Raw genomic sequence first — 27188 nt, 5'->3', positions numbered from 1 at the left:
GCACGCCTGGAGCGTGGATTAAATGCCAGTCTCATCATCTCATCCTCTGTGGTCTTCAGGGCTTATGTGTCCAGCACAGGGAAGAGGCTGAGTCACTCAGTTTTATACTTACTGTGTTCTATCTGCAAAATAGGTAGGTCTCTGCTGAAGTGGTTTTGCTTGAATTGTCATCACCCCATTCAAGTCACTATAAAAATTGTTGGAAAAGCGATGAATCTGAGAAAAGTAAAAAGAGTAACAATTAGAAAGCATCCAGAACCATTACAATCACTGATGCCTATCAGGAACCCACAGGAAACAAAGGACACAAATTGGCCAATCGGAGGCACATTTAATAAAGGGACAATATTTGGTAAGGATGTGTGAAGAGATATTTGGTAAGGACGTGTGTAAGGAATGACTGGATTCCCCAAGGCTTGCTAACAGTACCACATGTAGGCTTGGAGTGGCAAGAAGTGAAGGAAAGTTTTCTGAAATCTGGAAAGGGTAGCTGCTGGAGAAATGCCACTACCCCACTGTGAGCCGGCATGGTAGCCAGGCAGAAACAAGCCTGGCCTCATTCTCTTTCATGCGTTGAGCTCCCAAAGACTGCAGGGCAAGGACCTATCTATTTTGCAGATAGAACACAGTAAGTATAAAAATTAATGACTCTGTCCAGTTGCTGTGTGTCAGCCTGCAGCAGTGTGAAGAGGATGGACAGAGGGTCTGGACTAGCAAGGAAAAGGTGCCCCAGCTCCCAAATGGCTGGCTTGCCTTGGACCTGAACCTTCACAGCTCACCCAGTGAGCTTCCCAGACCAGCACGAGAGCCTGGGAAAAACCCAGGACCAGAATCTGAAAGGCTTGCATTTGAATCCCAGTTCTCAAGGCCTCCTGGTTGGTCATCTTGGAAAGCTTACTCTGGGAGTTTTAATTTCCTAATCTTAATTTTTTTTTTTTTTTTTTTTTGGACACTCCACAACATATGGAGTTCCTGGGCCAGGGATTAGGGATCAGATCTGAGCTGCAGTTGTGACTTATGCCGAAGCTGCAGCAACGCTGGATACTTAACCTACTGTGCCAGACCAGGGATTGAACCTGTGTCCCAGTGCTCCCAAGATGCTGCCAATTCTGTTGTGCCACAGCAGGAACTCCTACTTTCCTAATCTTTACATTGGGGATAATGATTCCTACTTCATAGAGTTATTAGGAGAATTAAATACAATAGCCTTGGTGAAAGCATGAAGGAAGGGCTAAATAATGATTGATTTCCTATTCCACCCCATAATATGATCAACTAGGATTTAAAATAATTTTTAGATTCAGGCAAAGAGGATTTCTGAAACTAGAATTCTAGTTCAGTTTGTGAAAAATGTGGCAACTTTAATCACATTTTCCTTACATTGAAAATACGTAAAATAAATGTTAGGGAAATAAATTAAGACCTATTGTGATTACCACTAAAATGTTTTGACTATTTCAAAGTAAACACTACTAGTATTTTATTTTTACTTTTAACTCTGTTGCTCATTCACTTTCTTTTAACATTTATCCAAATGAAAACAACAAAATAGCTATAAAAAGCACTTTAAAAAAATCATAAAAAAGGAGTTCCTGTCGTGGCTCTGCAGAAATGAATGTGACTAGCATCCATGAGGATGCAGGTTCGATTCCTGGCCTTGATCAGTAGGTTAAGGATCTGGCGTTGCAGTGAGCTGTGGTGTAGGTCGCAGATGCAACTTGGATCCCATCTTGCTGTGGCTATGGTGTAGGCCAGCAGCTGTAGCTCTAATTCGACCCCTAGCCTGGGAACCTCCATATGCCACAGTGTGGCCCTAAAAATACAAAAACAAAAACAAAAACATAAAAAACTATAAAAACTCCAAAATATCTGTACAAATGTCCATATTTCTCAAGTGTATTAATATTGCGTGATAGTTAACTGTTCATTTTTTATGCAATTCCTACTTCATATTTTAATATGCAAAAGAGGAAATACTGTTGAACCTGTCGGAGCTGTTTAAAAAGACCAAAAAAATAAAATAAACTGGTAGCAATTCCAGGAAGCTTCTTTTGAACAGAGAGTAAATCCTATCAGCTATTTCTTTTTTGTTGTTGTTGTTGTTGTTGTTGTTGCTATTTCTTGGGCCACTCCCACAGCATATGGAGGTTCCCAGGCTAGGGGTTGACTCGGTGCTGTAGCCTCCAGCCTACGCCAGAGCCACAGCAACGCGGGATCCGAGCCGTGTCTGCAACCTACACCACAGCTCACCACAATGCCGGATCGTTAACCCACTGAGCAAGGGCAGGGACCGAACCCGCAACCTCATGGTTCCTAGTCGGATTCGTTAACCACTGCGCCACGATGGGAACTCCCTATCAGCTATTTCTGTTTTAAGCCACTGCTCCCTGACCACGTGCCCTGTTGCTCCTACGGTGGATGCATATTGCTGCACTCCAGTCATAATAAATCACTGTCTTCCTGAACCTCCTACAATTCTTTTTTTTTTTTTTTTTTTTGCATATCACTCACAGAAAACATTGCATTTGACTTGTATCATACTTTTCACTTTACCAGGTCAGGGATGATGCTTTGTTCATCTACACAGCTCCTTAAAACATCAAATACAGCTCACTTAGTACAAACTCAAAATGTTAAAGGAACCCAAAGCACACTCATTAATTGAGCCCTTCAACACTTGGGTTGGACAGGACCCAACACTTGGGTTGGACAGGAGAACATCTGTAACCTTCAAACTGGCTACAAACATTAGGGGAAAACATTTTTTTTTCTCTTCAAAACTATGGGAGCAGCTCTACAGCTCCAAGTGGGTGGAACGTCTCAAATCTGTGTGTCCCTACTTTACCAAAGAATATGGCTATTCTCTTAAACGCCATGAAATATTTATTTTTAAATTTTAGTCTTTTTGGCCAACAGAGGCCAGAGATAAAAAGATTGAAGGAGAGAGACAGAGAAAGGAAAAGCAGCTACCTGAAGAGGATTAAGATGAGAAGCCAGGGATACACTTCGAGTTTGAGAATTTCTGGACGGGGGGACACTTGACACATCAGTATTAACATGGGATAGGAATACAGGTGGAGATTTATTCCCAGCTGCTTTCAATTTTTCTTTCGGTTTTTGTCCTTCTGTGCCAAGAGAAAAATCAGTATCATTAAGAATTGTGTTACCTAACATACGTACCTAAAATCCACCATTCAGAGCAAGTATTTGTTCTCGAGTCAAATACCATTCAGAGGATTTGTCACCAGTCAGCTGTGGCCACTGACTTTGGCTATAGACAGGAGAGACCACCGGAAAGCAACTGGCTGATGTGATACTTTTCCAAAAGCATCTAATGAAATGCCTATCATTTCAATGGGACGTAGAAAAATGGATTATACACTGAGGCAAGAAAGATTCTTGGTATTTTATAACGTCCCAACCCCTTTGATTGGAAAAATAAATATTTAATTAACAGGATTATTACCCTATTATACAAGCTGGTTAACTCCAGTCATCAATGCCCACCGTTGACATGTCTATAATTTGTTTCTGCTCAGTTTCAAGTAGTTTAGAGAACACTGTACATAGCTAAATGAAGTAATTAAAAAATTAGCTTTGTTTAGATTGTATTTTATAAATAACATCATCTATAATTAAAAACCACATCCAGTTACTAGAGATTGACTAGGTAATATTTTTAACCACAAAGCTAGCTGACTTTTAGCTTCTTTCTTGTATCTTTGTTTGTTTTTTTCAGGAGTGCCTCTCCCATTTTTATAGCTCAAAAAAAAAAAAGTACTATTTGAAGTGATTAAAGATCACTTTGTGAAGAAAGGCAGAAAATCTACTTCCCTTCTCACCCCAGTCACGTCCTAGATTTGGCCAAGCTGGTGGGGCAGGAAGCTGAGGAACGGGGTTTTTTGTGGTTTTGATTTTTTCTTTTTATGGCTGCACTTATGGCATATGGAAGTTCCCAGGCTAGGGGTCAAATCAGAGCTGCAGCTGCCAGCCTACGCCACAGCCACTGCAACACCAAATCTGAGCTGCATCTGTGACCTATGCCACGGCTTGCAGCAACACCGGATCCTTAAGCCACTGAGCGAGGCCAGGGATGGAAAATGAATCATTAGGGATTATGTCGGGTTCTTACCCGGCTGAGCCACAATGGGAACTCCTATTTTTTCTTTTTTTCTTTTCATTGGGCCAAATTCTACAAATTAAGTACCTGCGAGTGTAATTTCCCAGTGTTTTCTAATCAGCGTTTCCAGTATTTTTACCACATCTGTCCAGACGTGATCAAACACTTCTGCAGCCACTGCATCTCTGATACAGTCATGCGGGGACACAGGAGGAAGTCCGTGTTTACGCCACGTGCTGTGATGGTGAGCTGATCTTTTTTCAAGACAGTCCTCGTCACTAAGGACAAAACCCATTCTCATTACCAAAGTGACAATAGTTAAAGTTAAAATAATGCTACCTATCTATCCAACACGCATGCATATATGTACATTATACATATATAAATAAACTTAACATTCTTTTTTAAATAGCATATTCTTTTTTAATGGACCAACTTTCAATCAGGAAGTAATTTTTTTTTTTTTTTTTTTTGCTTTTTAGGGCTGCACTTGCAGCATATCGAAGTCCCAGGCTAGAGGTCAAATTGGAGCTGCGGCTGCCCATCTACACCACAGCCACAGCAACGCTGGATCCTTAAACCACTGAGCGAAGCCAGTGATTGAACCCGCAGCTTCACGAATACACTCAGGTTCATTACCACTGAGCCACAATAGGAACTCCCAGGAGGCAAGTTTTTACCATGCTATACCTATAGCTTTTGTCTGAGAACCAAAGATGCATTTAGTGAAGAGAATAGACCTTCCCCTTCGCCCTCCTAGGCAGCCAGGTATGACACCTGGAGGCCCTGGGGGAACAAAAGCAACTAGCAGCCTTGTCCACTTTTGACAACGTGCTGAACACCATTATTCTTGTTTTCTGCCTGTGCCACATTTGTCAGTAAGAAAGGGAAACACAGCTCTAGCATATCCATGTCTTGCCAGGAAAACTGTCTAAAAACAAAGTCTAAAAACTTTGGGGCGGAGGCGGGGAGACAACTTTGGGGAGCACATTATTCTCAAAAGAATGAAAAATCTTTTGGACGAGTGAAAATTACACACAGCACTAAATGAAGATATAATCAAAATGCATGCCCAATAGATAAATTTTGCTGTACTAAATCAAAGTGAAATAAAATTCTATTTACTCTTCTTTTCTGTCAAAAGCGAAATACTCTTCAATCTTTCCATCCATGCCATAAACCTCTTCTTCCAGGGAAGGACATGCTGGCAGGTCGGCAACTCCTGTGCCTTCAGGCCCTGGCGGGGCAGGGGCTGGGAGCGATGCCAAGACTATTTGAGAGCCAGAGATGCACAACCTATGGAGAAAGTGAGATTCTCCATGAGGGCTTGTAGAATGTCAACCATACAAAGTGACATGATCATGGTGGATCATTAAATTATCCATAAAGTCACAGAATCCAAAATTAAAAAATAAAAAAAAATCACTCAATATTGCATTCGGCAAAAGCCATACACTTTGGAGCAACACTTTTTCCCCCCTTTTTTGGGCCACACCCGCAGCATATGAAAGTTCCGAGGCTAGGGGTCCAAGCAGAGCTGTAGCTGCTGGCCTACACCACAGCTTGCAGCAATATCAGATCCTTAACCTACTGAGTGAGGTCAGGGTTTGAACCCACATCCTCATGGATACTAGTCAGGTTCTCAACTTGGCAAGCCAAAATGGGAACTCCCCAGAGCAACATTTTTAAGACAAGCATCATTAAAAATTTTAAGGGCTTCTTCAAAGCCTGCATCTTTGCCATAAGGAAGGGCTATCATGGTTTAGTCCTGAATATGTGTGAATGGCAGAGAAGGTACGAACTGAAGTTTGGCACTTGCCATCAGCCTCTACATAGAGTAAAATCTGAGGCCACTACAGCTACCAACCCACAGCATCCCCTGAAGGGAACTCAGGGTGGAGATCAGGAGTGAGGCCCTCTGGGCTCTGGGGAAACTGGAAGAACAGGCCTTCAGATTGTCAGTTATTTTTAGGAGAAGACTTTATGCGCCCAATTCTTACATCTCCTCAAATCCTTCATGGCGATGTCTGCTCCTTGTGACTGGTAGTAACCTTCAGGAGATCAACAAACTTTTGTAAAATGTGTGTGTTCTGCATACACCCCCCACCCACCTTTGTCATATCCTGATATTCCCCCCTTTCCTCCTTGGGTTGTATTTCAGCCCAAGCTGAATACCACCCAAATATTCCTGATCATCTGTGAATGCAGTCACCTCCAAGGGAGAGAGCCAGTGAGTCCTATTAGCCGGGGAAAACTCAGGATGCTGGCCCTGATAGCGGAAGTGCATATCAAAGCAATGAATTCAGTGAGCCCAGGCCTCTTTTGTTCCTGCTCCCTGCCCTTTGTTGCAAAAACTCCTATATATCCTAGCTCCCCCTTCACAGCCTCAGAGCAGTTTCCCAGGGCTCCCAGAGATGCTCTCTCCTGGGCTTAAGTCCTAATTTTGCCCCAGATAAAACTTAACTCTCAACTTTCAGATTGTGTGTTTTTTTGAGTTGACAAAGGGTTTACCAAAATCTGTTAGTGAACAAAAGGAAACCGAATAGAGCTTTATTTCTTCTGCTACTGCCCTGGGGTTTAGGATCCATCACAGTGAGGCAGTTCTGATTGTGCATCTAGCCTGCCTTTCAGAGTCTTTGAAACATTAGTTTAAAAGTTAACTCCTTGGGAGTTCCCCTCATGGCTCAGAGGTTCCATGACTAGCTTCCATAAGAACGCAGGTTCGATCCCTGGCCTTGCTCACTGGGTTAAGGATCCGGCGTTACCATGAGTGAGCTGTGGTATAGGCCGCGGATGCGGCTCAGATCCTGTGTTGCCGTGGCTGTGGCATAAGCCAGCAGCTACAGCTCTGATTAGACCCCTAGCCTGGGAACCTCTATATGCCGAAGGTGCGGCCCTAAAAAGCAAAAGAAAAAAAAAATTAACTCCCTGATGTTTGTAACACACACACACACACACACACACACACACACACACACACACACACACACACACACCATCATCAGCAAAGAATCAGAAGCATCTTGGGTTAAAAAAAAATGCGCTGTACCTGCCCCTCACAGAAATCTAAACTTTCAAACTGATGAAGCCAAAGCTCACGGCTGAAATTCACAGGAAAAAGGACAATTAAAATGCAATTTAAAATACATTTCAAAAGCAACTTCTAGCAACATACTCTCTGACATTGCTCTTGTGTGTGCAGGCATCAGAGAAAGGTCTCTGGACAGCAGAAGCAGGTCCGCTGCCCTGGAAATGCTGGACCCCTTCATCAGTGGGCAGGATGAGCTGTCTTCCTAATACTCTGCAAGTGAAAAAAAAAAAAAAAAAAAAAAAGGAAACCAGTATTTCTGATGGGAAAGGGAAAGATGTTTTACAATTTTAGAAGTTGGGTAAAGCAGTATTTTGAAGGAGTATGTATGAAGCAATAAGGTAGATATAGGGACATGAGCAATGTAACGGGGTTACAGGACAATCACAGGCTTCAAGGGAGCAGGACAAGCTGTTCCTGCCCATGAAGAAACTTGAGGCAAAGTTTTCAGGCTCCCAAAACTATTGATTTTATCTGTTTGATTTTGTATGCAAGGCAGAGCAAAAGTTTCCTTGTTGGACTAATGAGTGGTTGAGAGATAACAGAATTGGATGCAGACAATGGTTAATGCTGGGTGCACAGAAGCTATACCCTTTCTATAAATGTTAATTGATATCTACAAAATGACAAAAAAGATATATATTCTTGGCTTCTGGTCCTTGCCATCTTTTCTTTCTTTCCAGCCTCCCCTCCACTTTTATCTTAACTACTTAAGACAGCAGTGACAGAAGCAGGTCTGAGCTCCTGCATTTCAGGCAAGGCCACCATGAAGCCTAGAAAAGTCTGCATCCTTCATTAATATCTAGTTGACCCAAAGGCAGGGGCTTCCAATGGACTGAAGAGGGAAAATAAAACACCTACTTAGTCGCGATCTTTTAGGAGTTACCTAGATGAGGTCACCAAGAGATCAATATCTGTATGAGTGTTCTAATTTATAGAGGAACTTCAGACAACTGACATGGATTTTTTTTCCTCTAAGGAGGTCTGGCTGAGTAATTGGAAGACTAGGCTTTTCCCTTTATCCCCAATCTATTGCCTTTATCTTGGATATAAAAAATAGATGAATTTTCCTCTACATAAGGACTCTTTTTTTTAATTTTTATTTTTCCATTATAGTTGATTTACAGTGTTCTGTGAACTTCTACTGTACAGCAAAGTGATACACCTATACATTCCTTCTCTCACATTATCCTCCATCAATCTCCATCATGTGACCAGATATAGTTCCCTGTGCTATACAGCAGGGTCTCATTGCTTATTCACTCCAAATGCAACCATTTGTAGGAATTTATTTATTTATTTATTTATTTATTTATTTTTGCCACATCTTAGGAAGTTCCTGGGCCACGGATCCAATCCATGCCACAACTGCAACCTATGCCACAACTGCAGCAATGCTGGGTCCTTTAATCCACTGCACCTCACTGGGCCGGCATGGAACCAAGCCTTAGCAGCTACCAGAGCCTCCAAAGAGACAACTCGGGATCCTTAACGTGCTGCACCACAGCAGGAACTTCCATAAGGACTCTTGAGATGGTACAAATCATCTGTCCAATCACTCAGCAAATATTCCCTCTGTTCCTCCGCTCACCCCACCCCATGCACCACATTCGGTGGTGAGGACACAGATGTACAGACGTGGTGCTCACAGACTAGTTAGTAAGTGTGAAGGTGAAGGAACTCCCCTGTTCTTCCATTCTTGCATTTGCGATGCATGCACACATTTTTGAGGATGAGCTAGATTTGTTTCTCACAAATGAAAATGCACTTGAATATTGGAATGTCTTCAAACATCATTTCAAAGGATGTGATTTCTCAGTAAAGGACATGTGTCCAGGATACATATTTTGATGATGCAAATGCTTTCATTCAAAATATGCCAATTTATTAAACAGGTTGAGAGTGAGCAGTTCCCAAATCCATTCTGGAGAATTACTATGAACAATCTCCTTACCTCAGATGGAGGGACCTTCTTGCCCACTCACTGCATTCAGCTAGTAGATTCTGGGTCTGAGGGCTTACTTTCCCTTCAAATAGCATTTCCTCAACCTCCCAGAATAACTGCTGTACTTTTTGTGCATTAGCTTTGTCAAATTCCTAAAATAGAAATGCAATTTAGTTACAAGACTAAAAGTTGTAACTACAGGCTTCAGAATCAATGATCCTTACAAGTTTTTATAGAAGGGAGTATTACATGATAAAACCCAGATACACTGGTGCTCCAATTTTTACGCTTCTGAAAAACTACATCCCACTCTGAGATTCCAATTCAACTGTTAAATAGATAATTTCTACCACAGGAGTTCTGAGGCTTATTCGAGGGTTTATATAAACACAGTTATAGGTATAGATATACATATTGACACAAATATTGATGGCGATATACACACACATACCTATATAACCAAGCACACACGTGCATACACATATTTACACATATAATTGTGATACAGTTTGGTGTGACACTCCTAAGCATCTCTGCATGTGACAAGCTATTTTTTTCTGATGATGATGACACTGACAAGGAAAATTATTTCATTGAAAGGGCCTTGACCTTTTTAAAAATAGCTTTTATTTATTTATTTATTTTTGCTTTTTCAGGGCTGCACCCTTGACATATGGAAGTTCCCAGGCTAAGGGCAGAATTCAGAGCTGCAGCTGCTTGCCTACGCCACAGCCATCTGAGACCTACACCACAGCTCACTGGCAATGCTGGATCCCCCATCCACTGAGCAAGGCTGGGGATGGAACCCATATCCTCGTGGATACTAGTAGGATTCGTTTCCACTGCGCCACAGCTGGAACTCCCCGTTCCTTTTTTAAGTCAAGGAAACAGAAAAGCAAAACAAAACAAACCACCTTAGGTATCCTAAGAGATGTGGTTATTAGGGTGAGGCCAGAATATTAATTTTTTTTAATCTGGATTTAAGAGGTTCTTGGCTGCAGTGAATTGTGAGAAAACCTTTTAGACTTTCTTCATATTCTCAATGACCTAGAAGTAAAAGACCGATAGCCCCGGAAGGCAATGCCAAAAACATAAACATGACTACAACTGGAAGAACCAACATTGGAGAGGTGGGCTTGCCCTGGGCAAGAGCCCTGGTCAGTTTTCTCCCAGGGGCTGTGTGGCCCCGAAATCTAACCCCCAACTCAGTGCAACCAACTGTGTATTCAGCCTGTATTCATACATGATCCCAAATGATCAATTCAGGTTGATTTTCACAGAATGCCATTCAATATTTTCTCTTTTACTTCTTCCCTCAAATTGATAATAAATAAGATCCATCACAGGGAAGTTGAATTGCTTCTTTTAAAATGAAAATGAGAAAACTCAAAATAATATTTGCCACCTAAGAAGGGAGTAGGTGGGTGGGTCGTAGAAGAGGACTTGTCTTCGTATTTCTATCTTTCGAATTTTGTTGCAAATATTTTGCAAATCTTACCTATCAAAAAGTAAGTAAAAGTTTTTAAATTCAAAGTGAAATTTACCTTGTAGGGGGCTGGAGTAATTTAAATTCTATAAATGGAAGTCATAAGACCCTCTCCGGATAATCACTCAAAAATTGGTACTAGAGGCATCCCAGAATGCGGACAGTGTTAAAAAAATGGTCCTCAGCCTTCTTCCTATCCACGCACTTAGGACCTAAGAGTGTTGAGTGGGGGTGGCAGGAAGTGGGCTTGAAAAGGGCCAGAGTGATTCAGGGCTTGACTCGCTTTTAGTCTCCTAAAACCCCTTGCCCCCGCCCCCACGCCCCTCTCCCTCCAGCCCTTTGGAGAATAGCTGCTAACAACCATCCAGGGAGCAGACGCATGTGTGCCCTGATGGGGAGAGAGCTGCTTTTAAAGAAAGCAGAGAAGGAGTTCCAGTCGTGGCACAGAGGTTAACGAATCCGACTAGGAACCATGAGGTTGTGGGTTCAATCTCTGGCCTTGCTCAGTGGGTTAAGGATCCAGTGTTGCCGTGAGCTGTGGAGTGGGTGGCAGTCCGTGCTCGGATCCCACGTTGCTGTGGCTGTGGTGTAGCTGGCGGCGGCTACAGCTTCAATTAGACCCCTATCCTGGGAATGTCCATAGGCCGGGGGAGTGGCCCTAGAAAAGGCAAAAAGACAAAACAAAACAAAAACAAAAAAAGCAGAGAAAACTGGAAAACTGGAACACAGCAAAAAAAGAGCAGGGGTTAGAACATCCAAGGCTGTGTTCTGGAATTCTCAGGGACATTTGAGGGGAGAAAGAGATCAGAAACTGTGCAATCACAATCACAGAGAGTCACAGAGATGTGAACGCAAGCTCTAGACTCAAGTCTCACCCAGCTGAGTCCGGCTACAATGTTAAAGAGTTCATATATCTTCCTCTAGGGTTACAGGTAAAATATCTGACTTAGAATATTCAAGGTAAATTTCCTACTCATGGTGCTTTTTTTTTTTTTCTCTACAGCTTTTATTTTTCCCATTTTTTCTCTTATTCAAGTTCCTGTCAATTGCTCCTGAATTTCCAGCCATAGATATTAAGCAAGAAATCATACATAACAACCTGAGGCAGAGGGTTGGGAGGTGGAAAAAACAAAACTATCAACAGCTAGGACTCTGGGTTATGAGATTATGGGCGATTTTTCTTTTTCCTTAGAGCATCTGTATTTTTAGTTTTTATGTGCAACATGTGATTTCTTTGATATTTATGTAAAGGTATGTGTGTACTAGGTAATGCTTTTGGTCTTGGTAGAAAGATTTTTTTAAAATTAAGAAAGCATGTCATCCCTCTAAATCGCAATCACGGGATTATCCAACATTCTCTGAGACATACATCATCTCTCCAAGAGTAAACGGAGCTCCTCTCAGTAGATAAGCCAGTGGTTGAACTCTGTGTCCCAGACCCGGACCAAGAGTTGGGGGCCTCAATGGGCGTGGGGCTTCCACTTGATGAAAATGATGGCCTGGATTCCCTGCAGGAAGAAACATAAATAAGTAACATAAATAACACCTACTGGGAAGAGGTTCTACTAGGAGGTGGCTTTACCTCTCTGAGCCTATTTCCTCTTTCTTTAAATATATTGGTTAATTTTCATAGTCCACTGATTTTATTTATTTATTTTTATTTATTTTTTTATTTTTTTAGTCCACTGATTTTAAAAGATTTATGCAGTGCAAAATTTCACTGGGCTAAAAATAAACTGTGTCTTTTCTTTTCTTTTTTTCCACTTGCAGAAATTCATGGCCCATCAGTGACTTTGTTTCCCATATTCATTATGGACACATTTTGATTTTACAGTTGGAAGCACTTAACAGGCTGATTCTTACCGGCTATATTTATCAATGGCTTTCTGGACATTTCTTGTAAACTGTGTAGGTAAAGGATCTTTGCTCTTCGCAGCCAAACTCTGCTTTCCAGATCCTTCTGACAGTCCTCTTCTGAAAAAAATAAAATATGAAAAATACCTGTAATGTAATAGTATGATTTTATTCATTAAAAGACATTTAAAACTGGAGTTCCTGTCGTGGCGCAGTGGTTAACGAATCCGACTAGGAACCATAAGGCTGCGGGTTCTATCCCTGGCCTTGCTCAGTGGGTTAAGGATCCGGCGTTGCCGTGAGCTGTGGTGTAGGTCGCAGACGCGGTTCGGATCCCGTATTGCTGTGGCTCTGCCATAGGCTGGTGGCTACAGCTCCGATTGGACCCCTAGCCTGGGAACCTCCATATGCCACGGGAGAGGCCCAAAAAATGGCAAAAAGACAAAAAAAAAAAAAAAAAAGACCTTTAAAACTTCCTTTCCTCCTGCCAGGTCCCCCTAAACACACACATACACTCCATATATACCTCAAGACAAAGAAGTTTAGGACCCTATCATTTTTATCTTTTTCTTAGAATCAAGGCTGTCATTAGCCTACATGCATGATATATAATGGCGGGGAAAAAAACAACCAACTTCTTGTGATTCAAACAGACTAATAAAAGTTGCCCCAAACTTCGGTGGATACAGTCTTACTCCAAAGCATGGCCAGTGCGACATGAGCTGGATTTCAGGTCTCACTTGTCCCTCGACCAGGTGCCCTTGGGCTTGCAAAAGCCAACCAGCCTTGCATGAATAAGACTGATAATTCCATATTAATTCTGAAATATATCAAAATCTTTTGAATCACTAAACAAATAAAAGAAGTGATTGAACTACATGAGCCATAACTCACTTTCATTTGGCATTGTGGCTTAGGGGGTAGTGTGATTTGCAGAGAGTTTTTAAAATATTAAAAGTAAAATAATGGAAAACTAAAACAGAACAAATCTCTCAACTTTAAATAAGTTATTAAGCCTGGCTGGTGCAGCCCAGTTGGTGTTAATCATTAAAATGCCCTTTCGATGACTCTCTTAAAACATTTACTTCCCTTTAGTCAAAATACCTTCCTAATGCTTAACAGTGAACAACTTCTGCTCTCTTACTCAAATCATATTTCCCCATATAAACAACTTATATTTTATATTAACACAAGACATGATCATCATTTGGGGGGAAAAAGTCAACTTTCAATATTTCTAACAGGGACACCACTCCGGCATTCGTTTGAAAAGTTTGCTCTTGCTTTCAGTTAAATGGTACCTAATTTTCAACATCTGTAGCTTTGAATTTAAGTAGAGTTCAAAAAATATTAATAACAATCATTTTTTCCCCAAAGTTATTTACCTGTAGTACGCTACAACAAAGGGAATTTTAAAAACAAATTAATTACTGTAAACGGAGGTTTGCAAGAACCTCTGCCTTTCATATAAATGTCTTTACAAGAAAGAATAACAGAATGACATGGTTTTTTTCCCTCTCTATTGCTAAGTCTTAAGTACAACAAAGCAATTCTGAGAATAAAGTTATTAAAGAAAAGTAGCAGGGAAGAGACTATAAGACAAGCTTTTATGTTCATAAACTGTTTTGACCTCTAGCCCTATGCAGTTGTTTTAAAATCATCAATTATTTGTCATTTCCACATGACTCAGTAACTCTAGATAAACATAAAAAATACTTATGACATAAAAGAGGCAATCAACTAAAAATCACATCAAATAGATCTGCTTCAAACACTACTAAATACATACTAGTATATAAGTTAGTTTTCCAAGTGTCTACATAATCAGGCTTAAATAAATCAGGTTGCTATTGCTGGCATAATACCACTTGATGAAAAGCCCATGTTTTTGCTTTTTTGCACCTCTCATGGCATGTCCTATTGTATACATCTTTTTTGTTACTTTAGTGTTTTATTGGATGGTCTTGACTCTTTATTAATTTCTTCTATCTGTAGTACCTCAAATACTGCCTGTCACCTAGAGATGCTATTTATCGAAAGAATCAATAGGCAGAGATTATATTAGTACCTTAAACAAAGAAGGGACTTTCGCCCTATAATTACTCTGAATGTTCATGCTTAATACATAAGATGACATTGTGACTGGACACGAAAATGTCCTCTACATTTAAGACATTGCTGGCAATTTTTTTTTTTTATCCCTTATAAATAAAGAAAATCCACAGCTCTTAGCTAATGTCTCCAAAATGACTTTTTTATGGAGCGTCCAATCCTTTCATGTCCACCTGGCTTGCTCCGAGCTCCTCCTCTGCCTTCTGTGCAACTTGAAAGCTAAATTCACAGGCCCGTTGGTTTTGTTTTCAATGAACAATAATTTTTTCCTTTGGAAAATTCACCCTTTTTCTAAGGGCGGAACAGGGGAGACGTTTCAAACTAAGAAGAAAGCTGTTTACAGAATGGAAGAACGAATTCCTTTCTTCATGTTATACCATATCCTTGCAAAGGTCAGCATTCCTGCTCACTTCAGGGTGTAGCTAAGGACAGGTCTTCAAGAGGCAAGGATGTTGGGGAGGTGGTACATTACCATAAAACAGATGCCTGGAAAGGCCAGCTACCTCCACACCACTTCTCCAACTTTTTTCTCCTCTGCTCTTCCCTGCCTCATCTCCTTCAAAGTCCCTCTATTTCTACGGAATGTCTTAAACTTCAGGGTTCAGCTTAATAACATGTATATTGGACCACAAAGTGCAGGGGAATTCTGAAGAGGAATTTGAGCTCCATCAACCCAATGACTGCCCAAGGTTCCAAAGAAGACAGGGCTGGAGCTGGTCCCAGGACCCAGGCCATCTGACCTGCCTGTCTCTCCAGGAACCACAAATAACGGGCATCGTGAACTACGAACAGAGTATAGAAGTTGCCTTTCTTCTTTTTACGTCTTGTTTTTGAATCTTGAGGAATCTCTGTCCTCTAACCATGCAGTGTACAATTATTTCAGGCACTATGTTGAACATTTTTAATTCCTTGTAAACTATCAACTCCTATATAATCTACTTAATCTATACAGTCTAGGAAAGTGTACAGAACTTACTGGATGTGCCCAATAAATATCTTACAGAAAGAAGATAGTGGCAGGATGTCTATTAAGCTTGTATTACGTAGTACATAGATATATAACGGTTTTACCCTAGTCTCGTCCATACTGCTTATATTTTAGAGAAGATAAAATGATGCTAGTTGGTACATTTAAGGCTGTTCATTTGGGGTCAGGATCTGAATTTTAGGGTAGACTGAAGTGCAGCCCCTGGGCGATATTGCTACTAATTTGTTGGTGCACCAAAGTTAAATTAAGGAGGAGTCCCAATCTTCCTAAGTCACCCCATTCCAGTTGTCAAGGAAATGACTCAATTATCTATTTTTGCTAAGTTGCCTCTTGATAACCCGCATGCTTCTGCCACTTTGCCCTGTAGAAATTCAATTATTTAAGTGATCACAGATTTCAACATTTTATATTTCTGCTTAAAGGGGTTGTCTGCAATGAGGACTATTCTGGAGGGGTGGGAATGCCGGATGGTGAACCCTGACTTATCCGAGCGCATCCTTGAAGCTTCCGAGGCTCTCGGCTCTTGGGACTCACAAGACGTCATCTTAGCCGCCGCGAATGCTTGTCAGAGCAAGGGAGCAGCTTGGCTGGGGGAGGCCCGACGATGTCAGCTCTAGAGATTTCATGAATGGATGCAGGGAAACAGACCAGATGGATTCTAGCTTTGCAAGCAGTAAAAATCACGCGCAAGGCACAAAAAATGTGACACGACGGCAAGTTCATCGCGCCCCTCCCTTCCTTCCCAGATCAGGACTTACCCAACCACCACGAGCCCCAGGCCTGGGTGCTCGTCCTCGGGGCGCGGCCCCGCGCCCCGAGACCTGGGAGCCGCCGGGCGCTGCCAGCCGGCGCCGGCCCCTAGCCTGCGGCGCCCCGGCGCCCCAGGGGCCGGGGCTCCCCGGCCGCCCAGCCCTGCGCCCCAGCCAGCTAGCCCTGCACTTGCCGCCGCGGCGCCGCAGGGAACCGCGAGTCTGGAGCGACGCAGCCTGGGGCGCTCCCGGCGGGGGCTGCGCGGTCCATGGGCGCGGTGATCGCAGGGCGCCCAGCGCTGCTTCTCCCTCTCGCTCCTTCGGCCCGGAGAGCGTCCGATTCCGGCGCGGCGGGGCAACGCCTCCCGGCCTCCGCGCCCGCCCTTTCTCCTCCTCTCCCGGCCGCCGCGCCCCTCGCCGAGGTCTGGCCGGGGTAGGCGGCGATCCGCCCGCGGCGCTCCCACCCGCCGTCCCCTGCCGTCGGCCGCGCCCCGCTCTCCCCGATACTGACCTTTGCAAAGCACGCGGCTCCACCTTCCCGCTGCAGGGGGCCACATTTCAGAGTACAGTGCCCTGAGCTTCCGCCGCAGGCTGCTCGGCCTCTTGGTACCTTCTTGGCCCCACCGCCTTCTCTGGGCGTCAGATACACTGATCCGACCTTCCCACCCCTTCCCCGGGGTTTGCCCAGACAGGTGTTTGCTGTTATTTATTTATGTATTTATTTGTTTGTTTGTTTATTTTTAGGGCCGTACCGGTGGCATAGTTCCAGGCTAGGGGTTGAATGGAGCTGTAGCTACTGGGGCAATGCAGAATAGGAGCCTCCTCTGCCACCTACACCACAGCTCAGGGCAACTCAGGATCTCCCGTCCACTGAGAGAGTCCAGGGATTGAACCCGCATCCTCAGGGATACCAGTCAGCTTCATTTCCGCTTCAGCACAAGGGGAATTCCCTTCATTCTTTTAAATAGAATTTTAATGACTAGGAGAGAGGCCAAGAACACTACAGACGATTTCACCCTCTGCCCTCCTCCCTCAAAAAATTCCTAGTTGTGCGAAGTGGTGGGTGGGGTTGAGGTAAGTGGAGGGAGAGCTTAAAAAAAAAAAAAAAAAAAAATTGAAGTCTCAACCTGGTAAGTGCAAGATAGCTAATCTGATTAACAGGAACTCTGGGTCTAGGCACGGAAGATTTGTTTTCTGTCATGTCCAGTCTCTCCATCTTCAAATAGATGCTTTATCTCATACAGTCCAATAACTTTTCTACAAACCATAGAGCATATCTATGTTTTGGTTTATTAATATGTGCTTGTTTCAATCTTGGAGTAATACATTTATACCAGGACGAGAGTCACCAGACTCCGTGTTGTGAGATGGCAAAATGGCCAAGCCACCATTTCCATAAGCTAAAAGAAGTAAGAGTGAGTTTGCTGAAGTAAAATATACTTTCAAAGCAAGATGTCCAAAAGTGGATACTACCTATGGCATGCCTTTCCCCATTAAGAGAGTCTTAATAATTACAGTGAATAAAGTGGACGCTGATATACTTTCCAGCCTGCCCTGCCTATCCCTTCTCCTTTGAGATGCGAGGCCTTCTAAGTCCGAATTGGTACAGAGAAGCCATTCCTCCTACTCAGTGCTCTGCATTTATGGTGGTAAACCATGTCCATTTAATAGTGGAAAACCAATTTATTTTTTTTGAATCTCACTTTCAATGGATAACCCTAAGATGATGATAAGAAACCACCACCAACAGCAAAATAATAATCCATTTCTTGAACTAAGGATACTAGGATCCTTACCACATTTATCAACCATCAGTTTTAAAGTAGTAAGTGGTTACCAATTCTAAAATTAGTGAGATTTAAAGTCCTGATACACACATGGATGTATACATGCAGGAGGTGAGTGTGTGTGTGTGTGTGTGTGTGTGTGTGTGTGTGTGTAACTGATGGTATCTAACACATATCTGTAAATACTATTTATATGAAAGAAATGACAGGAAAAAAAAAGTAAATAAGAATGTTATGATACAAACATATGCTGGCTGCTTTATATGTTTATTTTTGCTTATTTTGTTTATTTTTTTTTTCACACCCGTGATAAATAGCTACTAGTATCCAATTTCACTGATGAAGATACCAATGGCAGACACCTCACATACCATGTTCGAGGTCACTCAGCTAGGATGTGACATGTGTGTATGTCCCCGGTATCTATTACTGTTTAACAAACCACCCCAAACTTCCAGGATTAAAACAACCATCCTTTGGTTATGCTCACAAGCCACCTATTTCAGGAATTCCAGGAAGACTTGGCTGGGTGATTCTGCCGCTCTATATATCACTGATCTGGGTTATTCAGTGCTCTTTACTTGGCCACTGGGCTGGGCCGGAGGCTTCAAGAGGGTTTCCCCTACTTATCACATCACTTCGGGCTGTGGGGATCCTGGAAGGCTGAGCGCAGCTGGGCCCTTCTCCCATGTAGTCTCAAGACCTCCCCAAATAGTCAGAACTCCTACGGGGCTGCTCAGGGCTCCAAGAAACCAAGGCAGAAGCTGTCAGTTCTATTGCAGGCTGGGCCAAAGCAGACATAGTGTCACTTCTATTGCACTCCATTATCAAAGCAGTTGCAGATTCAAAGTGTTAGAAGACATCGCGCCCCTCTCAATGAGAAGGGGCTCAAAGAATGTGCAGGCCTCTTTACTCTGCCATAATCCCCTTCTGGCCACACATTATTTATACTCCTCCCACAGGCCTGCTACACTTAGGAATCCCCTAAAATGTCATCTCGATCTTGGGGGCATGTCCTCTGGATCTGAAGACCAAGAAGGAATTTGGCTAGCAGTTCGTTCGCCTTTGGACTTGAATTGGAACCGAAACCCCTGGGTCTCCAGTCTGCTGGCCTGCCCTATGGATTTTGGATGTACCATGGCTCCCTAATTATGAGAGCCAAGTCCTTAAAACTGAAATGCCTGCAGGAGTTCCCACAGTGGCATGGATCCAGCATTGCTCCGAAACTGAGGCTTGGATCTGGCCTGGGAACCTCATGTGCCTCAGGGCAGCCAAAAAAGAAAAAGAAAAAGAAAAAAAGAAAAAAATGCCTGCAATGCAGTACTACCAGAAAGCCACTAGATGTCACTCCTTTTATCACTTTGAAAACCATGCCCAGCTAGATGTTAATTCCATTATGTTTTTGCAATATTTAGGATTTAGTGAACTTTCATTTTAGATGTGGCTTCCTGTTTAGATCAGAAATGACTATTTCAGTGAACAATATCTTGCATGCACAGCCAACAGAGAGTGTCAAGATACTAACATCCTCCATGGATGAAAGGCTTTCACTTCTGCAGGCAAAGGGGGTCGGGGGCCTACATATTTTCCTTCAGAACTTCACAACAACCCAGCAAGTCAAGGTGACTACTTTTTTCTTTTTTTGGTACAGAAAAGAAAACCAAGTATGAGAAACATTAAGTAAATTATCAAGGGTAAGCAGTTTTATGCAGATCTGTCCAGCCTGACTTCAAAAGCTTATTTTTTCTGGGATTCATCTCAGAACTACTAACTTGCAGCCTTCTGTTGAAGTTCTTCTTAAAGATGTTCTAAGAGTATCTCTTATAGACATAGATATACAAAATATGTTCTATAACTATATTCACCAACATTTCTCACTTATCACACCCTGTTTTAAGTATTTGACATAAAATTAGCACATTTAAGCTTCACGGTAATTCTTTGAAGGGGCCGCAACTATTAGTGCCATTCTGCAGATTGGTAAACTGAGGCATAAAGAAATTGATGGAATGGCAGAACCAACATTCTAATGCAAGCTGTTGGTGAGAAAGCTTATTCAACACTATACTTCAATGTTGTATGCAGGGCACACCCCTCTGAGCCCTTGGCAAATAATATGGAGAAACCAAACTCACTATATTTAGCAAAGCATATTAAAAAGTTTTAAAACGTAGAGACATGCTATTTCTGAAAAGTGATAGCAGAAAGAAAAATTATTAGTTTAATCATTTCTGAATTTAAAATTTTTCTCCTCCTGTATGTCCTCATTCAATCTGGCCACCACAATCAAAAGGCCAGAAATCATGAAACACTTTTTCTTGCCTCTGTAGTGGAAACCTTAGCAGCAGATGTTGACTGCTCCAGGTCTGTCAAAAATAGATGTATCTATGTATATTTTTAAAACCGTTATTGGTGCCTACAAATTTAAAATCTTCTAATAAATTGACCTTTTAATCTTTAGAAAGAAGCCCTTGCTACCTCCACTAATTCTTGTTTTAAAGTCTACTTGGGAGTTCCCATTGTGGTGCAGTGGAAAAGAACCCTACTAGGAACCATGAGGTTGCGGTTTGATCCCTGGCCTCGCTCAGTGGGTTAAGGATCTGGTGTTGCCGTGACCTGTGGTGTAGGCCACAGATGTGGCTCGGATCTGGTGTTGCTGTGGCTGAGGTATGGGCCAGAGGCTACAGCTCCAATCCCCTAGCCTGGGAAACTCCATATGCTGTGGGTGTGGCCCTAAAAAGAGAAATAAATAAATAAAATGAAGTCTGCTTGGTCTGATGTTATTAAAGCTACTCCAGTTTTCTTTTCATTAGAATTTGCATATACAAACACTTCATACATTTGTATTCAACATTTCTATAATCTTATATATTTAAAGTGTCTTTTTTTTTTTTTCTTTTTAAGGCTGCACCAATGGCATGTGGAAGTTCCCAGGCTAAGGGTGGAATCCGAGCTACAGCTGCAGGCCTACACCACAGCCACAGCAAGGTGGGATCCAAGCGGTGTCTGTGACCTACACCACAGTTCACCACAATGCCAGATCCTTAACCACTGAGCAAGGCCAGGGATCGAACTCACATCTTCATGGATCCTAGTCCATGGGTTCCTTACCACCACTAAACCACGATGAGAACTCCCTAAACTCTGTCTCTGATGAACAATGTATAGTTTTTGCTTACATCTTAAATACAGAGGGAATTAAATACAGTTCTCACAGCAGACAGGGCTGGGGGCTCCAGCAATCGCAAATCATCGTAATCCAATCAGGAATTAAGAAGATTTAAATCTGGGTTTCAGGCCCTGTGAGGTTGGTTTATTTCCAGTTTACCGTAACCCTTGAGTGGTTTTTATTTATTGTTCAGGTTTTCTAGCTGCTTTTCTAAAACAATCTAGTTTACCACAGTTAGAAGCAGAATTAAGGGAATTTTTCTATTGAAATTTTGCACAATATGTGATAGCAGTCACCATTCATCTCCTGAGGGGAGCTTCAATAAATTATACATTTCCCCCTAATTCTTTAATGCAAGAACAATTCACCATGAAAGCAGGACTTCATGTTTTCACCGTGGTACAAAAACAGAAGTTTCCAACAAGAACATATGGCTTAGAAGTGTATTTGGAGTGTGCATGCATGCATGCATGCATGCGCGCACGCGCGCACGCGCACACACACACACACACAGAGTGCTAAGCTCAGTGTCAATATTAACCAAATAAACAACTGAAGTACATTAAATAATAAAGATAGACATTCCAATCCTAAACTGAATTTCATATCGACCTTAAAAAACCATGAGCTCTGGAATGTAGTAAGACACATTTCCTTTAAGCACAGCTCAATCCTTGGCTAAAATAAAGGCAAAACTACATTTTCCTCATTATAAGAAGGAAAAAAGTATTGTGTACCAAGGTGTTCCACAGAGGGTTCTGTAGTTGTTTATATTTGTTTTGTTTTAATAACATCTAGCTGAAAGACTTTTTTTTTCTTTTTGTCTTTTGTCCTTTTAGGGGCACACTGGCGGCATATGGAGGTTCCCAGGCTAGGGGGTCCAAATGGAGCTACAGCTGCCAGCCTACACCACAGCCACAGCAATGCCAGATCCATGCCACGTCTTCGACCTACACCACAGCTCATGGCAACGCCAGATCCCTAACCCACTGACCGAAGCCAGGGATTGAACCCGATACCTCAAGGTTGCTAGCTGGATTTGTTTCCACTGTGCCACAATGGGAAGTCCTAAAATCATGGTCCTTCACCTCAGCCTCAGTTGTGAGGTCTGAACCAAGAAATTTGGGACTTAATTTTGTCAGTGATTAGCATTTTTAAAATGGAGTATTACCAAGACTATCCCTTTCACCTTCATCTACATACTCTTACCATTGTCAATATTTAATTATAAGGCTTCTGCTAAACCCTTAAGTGAAACGTCTAATTAAGAAAATGCTAATGTGTACATCTATCCTTTCCCCTAGTAAGGGCCATATCTAATTGCTCCTTCTCCATTTTTTTTTCTAGTAAGACGATGCTTGCTAATTATCTGCCTTACTTGTATGAAGAGAAAATTTGATTTACTACTAAATATACACAAAATCATTTATATGAAACACATATATAATCAATTAGAAGAACAATGGCAAAACTAATGCTTCTATTTTAAAGAAATCATAGTTTTATGATAGAAGTTATTCATTATCTGTACTTCAACACGAACAAAAGTAAGCTTTAATTTTGGTCTCCTTATCAATATTAATAGGAATATTATTTTGAGGAAGATACTTTTAGATTACTTATTAACATGAGTTTTATTTTTCAAACTTATTTTTATTGGAAAGAGTATAATTTCTGAGACTCAGTTTGTTTCCAAGAAAAATACTACCAATTCCCTTGGAAGTAGATTTTAATCCTTACCACTAAGTCATTAAAACATTTGGTTACATATATGCATGGATCATAAAGACTGACTGCCTGAATCTGAATCTTTCATTTTCCCACATATTAACCATATGGAATTAAACCATTTCTTATCCCTTTGCAGCCTCAATTTCTTCATATAAAAAATGGAAATGAAATTCCTACCCTGGGAGTTCCCTCATGGCTCAGTGGGTTAAGGATCTGGCATTGTCATTGCTGTGGCCGGAAAAAAAAAAAAAAATCCTACTTCTATACTTGTTTTAGAGATTCATGAAATCCCCCCAAACCATGCATGCACAGGAGTGGTTTCTAAGACTTCACTGTCCCATGTTGGGAATTTGAATGAAATGTTGTATTTTTATATAAATCCCCATTTCAACCTGACACTCCCTGAAATATAATTATTAGCATTAAAAGCCTGATGTAACTTGTGAGCTCCTAGCTGAGACTTGTCCTCATCCTCCTTACTGGCGTTATAATAAATTTAAGAAGATAATGATCCTAAGAAGGATATATATGTATATATGCACATGAGAATAACATTTTTAAGGTCAACTTATCCGTAATAATCTGTCTATTAAATAAGAATAGGGAAAGTCTTAGCTTGACTTAAATATACAACCAGATATTTAACCATGTCAAAGGCTTTATTTAGTTTCTGTGCTTTATAAAACATGGTGTCTTCATTGACTGTTTCCACCTTTCAAGAATAAATGGGCAAGTTTTGAATTTTTCAACACATATTTAATGAATAGTATTTATTTATTTATTTAATGGATAACATATAGTATTTAATGAAATCACATTCTATTTAATATGCATATAATACCTAGTACTCCTAGGACCATAAAATGTTCGGATAATTTTTTATTACAAAGCAAAATTCTTGGAGTTTTCTGGTGGCTCAATGGGTTAAGGATCAGGCATTGTCACTGCCTTGGCTCAGGTTGCTGCTGTGGCTTGGGATCGCTGCCTGGCCCATGAATTTCTACATGCCACACAAGTTGCCAAAAAAAAATAAATAAATAAAGCAAGATTCTTGCTTATGGACTGCAAAATTATTCCTATCCAAAGAGGTATGTGATTTGACTATTGTTGAATTAAACAAGTGTCTTCACTGCACTGGTAAGAGGGAGAAAAGTGTTCTCTGTACGGGAAGAGTATGTGATAAAGTATTTTTAACTGCTAACTGATACATTTCCCCTAGTGTTTTCGTTTTACTTTGTCCCTTCCCACACAGAGTGCTCCAAGGCTTTTTTACTTATTGTTTCAGAAAGTGGAGAGTGCAGATTTTTTCTTGATTTTTATGTTATTGTTGCTTTTTTTAAAATGATTTTTGTTTTTTCCATTATAGTTGGTTTACAACTTTTTTGTGTGTGAAGCCTAAACGTGCATGATTATGAATTTTTAGCATAGAAAAAGATTTAGGAGGAAACAGATATATCAGGCAGGTTCTTGCCAATCCTCTGAAGGGAGATTTCATAGGCTCAGATTTCCTTTTATTTTTTAAGACCTCATCATGGCATATGGAAGTTCCCAGGCTAGGGGTCAAATCAGAGCCACAGCTGCCGTCCTACGTCACACCCACAGCAACACTAGATCCAAGTGGTGTCTGCAACCTACACCACAGCTCATGGCAACACCAGCCAGATCCTTAACCCACTGAGTGGGGTCAGGCATCGAACCCACATCCTCATGGATACTAGTCAGATTCCTAACCCACTGAGCTACAACAGGAACTCTAAGATTTTCCATATTTTTGAGAGAGGGAATCTCAGGGAGGTTAGGGGGCGGAGGTCGTGACTTGAGGGGCCCCTCCAAAGCCAAAGAGTCCATCAGGGATGCTCTGCCCTATACAAGGCACCCAGCCAGGAAGCAAGAGATGGCTAAATCTAGCCAGCCCTTCACCTGATTTCCACCACAGCAAATTAATGGAAGGAGTGTCCTTTCTTATTCCCATGGGCTGGGGGAGCCCTGATTAGGTATTGAGCACTAAGGGGTGCCTAGACGATGCCCTTACAAACTGATTCAGAGGCACGAAATTCAGAGGTTGGGTGTAGTGGAGGTTTGTGAGGTAAGGCATGAGAGTGCCCTGATCCTTCTGTAGAACTTAGGTAAGGTGGGAGAATTCCAGAAAAAAAGAATGTCTGTGTGGCGTGGGCTGGCATCCTCCTGGAAGTCATGCAACCAGTAATGCTGGTATGAGAGCAGCAGGCTGTTCCCAGAGTTTCCCATAAGTACCACAGAAGTAAGGGAGACTCCTAATTGAAGGGCATTTGCGGATAAGTGCACGAGAACTGGGTTATACAGCACAAGATGAGATTCTGGATATTTCAGTGGATTCGGCAAGAACACAGGTTATCAAAGAACAAGTGGGTTCCTCCCCACCACCAAATGTCCTGGTCCCACAAAAGCACCACCAGAAGGAGGCTCGAGCCTAAGATAAAGATGAGGGTGATCCCAGATAACCTGGTTTTAGTTTCCAGCCATGGCAGAATGTGAACTTTCAATGGAAATTAAACTTGAAATATGGGAAATTATTTTGATGGATCGTAGGACCACTGCCCTATTCAATTCAAAGAGAGGGATTAACACGTTATGTTCATTAGTCATAGTCAGGGACTCTTCCAGAAAGACTACAGATGGGCAACTAAAGAGAGTGTGTCATGTCTGTACATTTCCTGTCAAAAGTCACTTTTTGTTTGGACATTCTGTGTGTTTGTAAGTTGGGCTTTTTTTTTTTTTCTTTTGAGGGCCACACCCACGGCATATGGAGGTTCCCAGGCAAGGGGTCCAATTGGAGCTATTGCCGCCGGCCATAGCCACAGCCACAGCCATGCCAGATCTGAGCCACGTCTGCAACCTATACCACAGCTCATGGCAATGCCAGTTCCTTAACCCACTGAGTGAGGCTAGGGATCAAACCAGCAACCTCATGGTTCCTAGTTGGATTTATTTCTGCTGCGCCACAACGGGGAACTCCTGTAAATTGGGCTCTTTGAGAGAAGTTGCCATCAAGGGTGAATGAATTATGAGAGCTCTGATGTGGTCACTATGTACAACTTAAAAAAAAAAAAGTAATAGTAAGTATGAGAAACACCTTCCTTTTGAGCAGTGGATTCTGGTATCCCCATAGCCACAGCTCCCAAAAACATTTCTAATAGAACATATTCTCAACTCTATATCATTTGAATAGTTTAAAGAATCTCATCTTTGGAGTTCCCTGGTAGCCTGGGAGGTTAAGGATCTGATGTTGTCACTGCTATGGCTGAGGTCACTGCTGTGGTGTGGGTTCGATTCCTGGATGGTGAACTTCTGCATGCTGCGGGTACAACAACAACAACAAAAAAGGAATCTCATATTTAATCAGAGGATAGTATTCAAATATTGCTTAGCCCTGTATCTTAGAAGAGTAAAATCATTTAGCAGTTTTTTTCTCTCTTGATATCCAGAAATTTCTTGCTAGTTGTGCCCTAAAGGTATCTAAGTAGTGTATTTTGGTGCTTCTCAAACTATTGTTACCTCTAACCATTTAAAATTTTTTCCAAAAAAATTATTCATTGTGGATGTATACTTTTTTTTTTTTGTCTTTTTGTCTTTTTTTTTTGTTGTTGTTGTTGTTGTTGTTGTTGTTGCTATTTCTTGGGCCGCTGCCGCGGCATATGGAAGTTCCCAGGCTAGGGGTTGAATCGGAGCTGTAGCCACCGGCCTACGCCAGAGCCACAGCAACGCGGGATCCGAGCCGCGTCTGCAACCTACACCACAGCTCACGGCAACGCCGGATCGTTAACCCAGTGAGCAAGGGCAGGGACCGAACCCGCAACCTCATGGTTCCTAGTCGGATTCGTTAACCACTGCGCCACGACGGGAACTCCGGATGTATACTTTTTAAGTATAGTCAGAATAAATTAATAGAAAATAAAATGGAAAGAAAGATGCAGAAAATACAAGTCCAAAAGTTCTGTTGTCAGTCAATAGACAAAGTTACTCTGTCAATTGCTAGAGACTTTTCTAAACACTTATTCTCACTTTCCGTACTTATCATGAACTGGTAACAGGTAAGTGATAACTGCTAACAATTAATTAACACATGTTGAAAAGCACTGGTCTAGCACAGAAAGAAGACATCTCTAGTTTTAGAAGATCT

General features: G+C 41.8%; 1 protein-coding gene across 7 annotated transcripts in view; it reads right to left on the bottom strand.

Moving 5' to 3' along the window:
- Window positions 1–27188, bottom strand: part of FAM149A (family with sequence similarity 149 member A) — a 44104-nt gene that overhangs the window by 8244 nt on the left and 8672 nt on the right. For 2 of the 7 annotated variants that reach the window (XM_085000979.1, XM_085000983.1), the window contains 8 exons: window positions 12503–12613; window positions 12009–12147; window positions 9163–9305; window positions 7296–7421; window positions 5246–5416; window positions 4208–4398; window positions 2971–3125; window positions 113–216 (listed from right to left, as the gene is read on the bottom strand). In XM_085000979.1, the coding sequence (XP_084857105.1) occupies window positions 113–216; window positions 2971–3125; window positions 4208–4398; window positions 5246–5416; window positions 7296–7421; window positions 9163–9305; window positions 12009–12147; window positions 12503–12613 (1140 nt within the window). Of the gene's footprint in view, window positions 1–112; window positions 217–2970; window positions 3126–4207; window positions 4399–5245; window positions 5417–7295; window positions 7422–9162; window positions 9306–12008; window positions 12148–12502; window positions 12895–13794; window positions 16013–16351; window positions 16708–27188 lie in introns of those variants that run through there. The other 5 variants (XM_085000981.1, XM_013984057.3, XM_085000980.1 and 2 more) reach the window with 5 other exon arrangements.

Source organism: Sus scrofa, chromosome 15 (genome assembly GCF_054392235.1).
Source record: "Sus scrofa isolate SSC_HxYL_T2T_F1_AM1 chromosome 15, Sscrofa_HxYL_maternal_Yorkshire_Landrace_v2.0, whole genome shotgun sequence".
NCBI classification, from domain to species: Eukaryota; Metazoa; Chordata; class Mammalia; order Artiodactyla; family Suidae; genus Sus; species Sus scrofa.
This window is presented reverse-complemented; position numbering and strand designations above follow the sequence as displayed.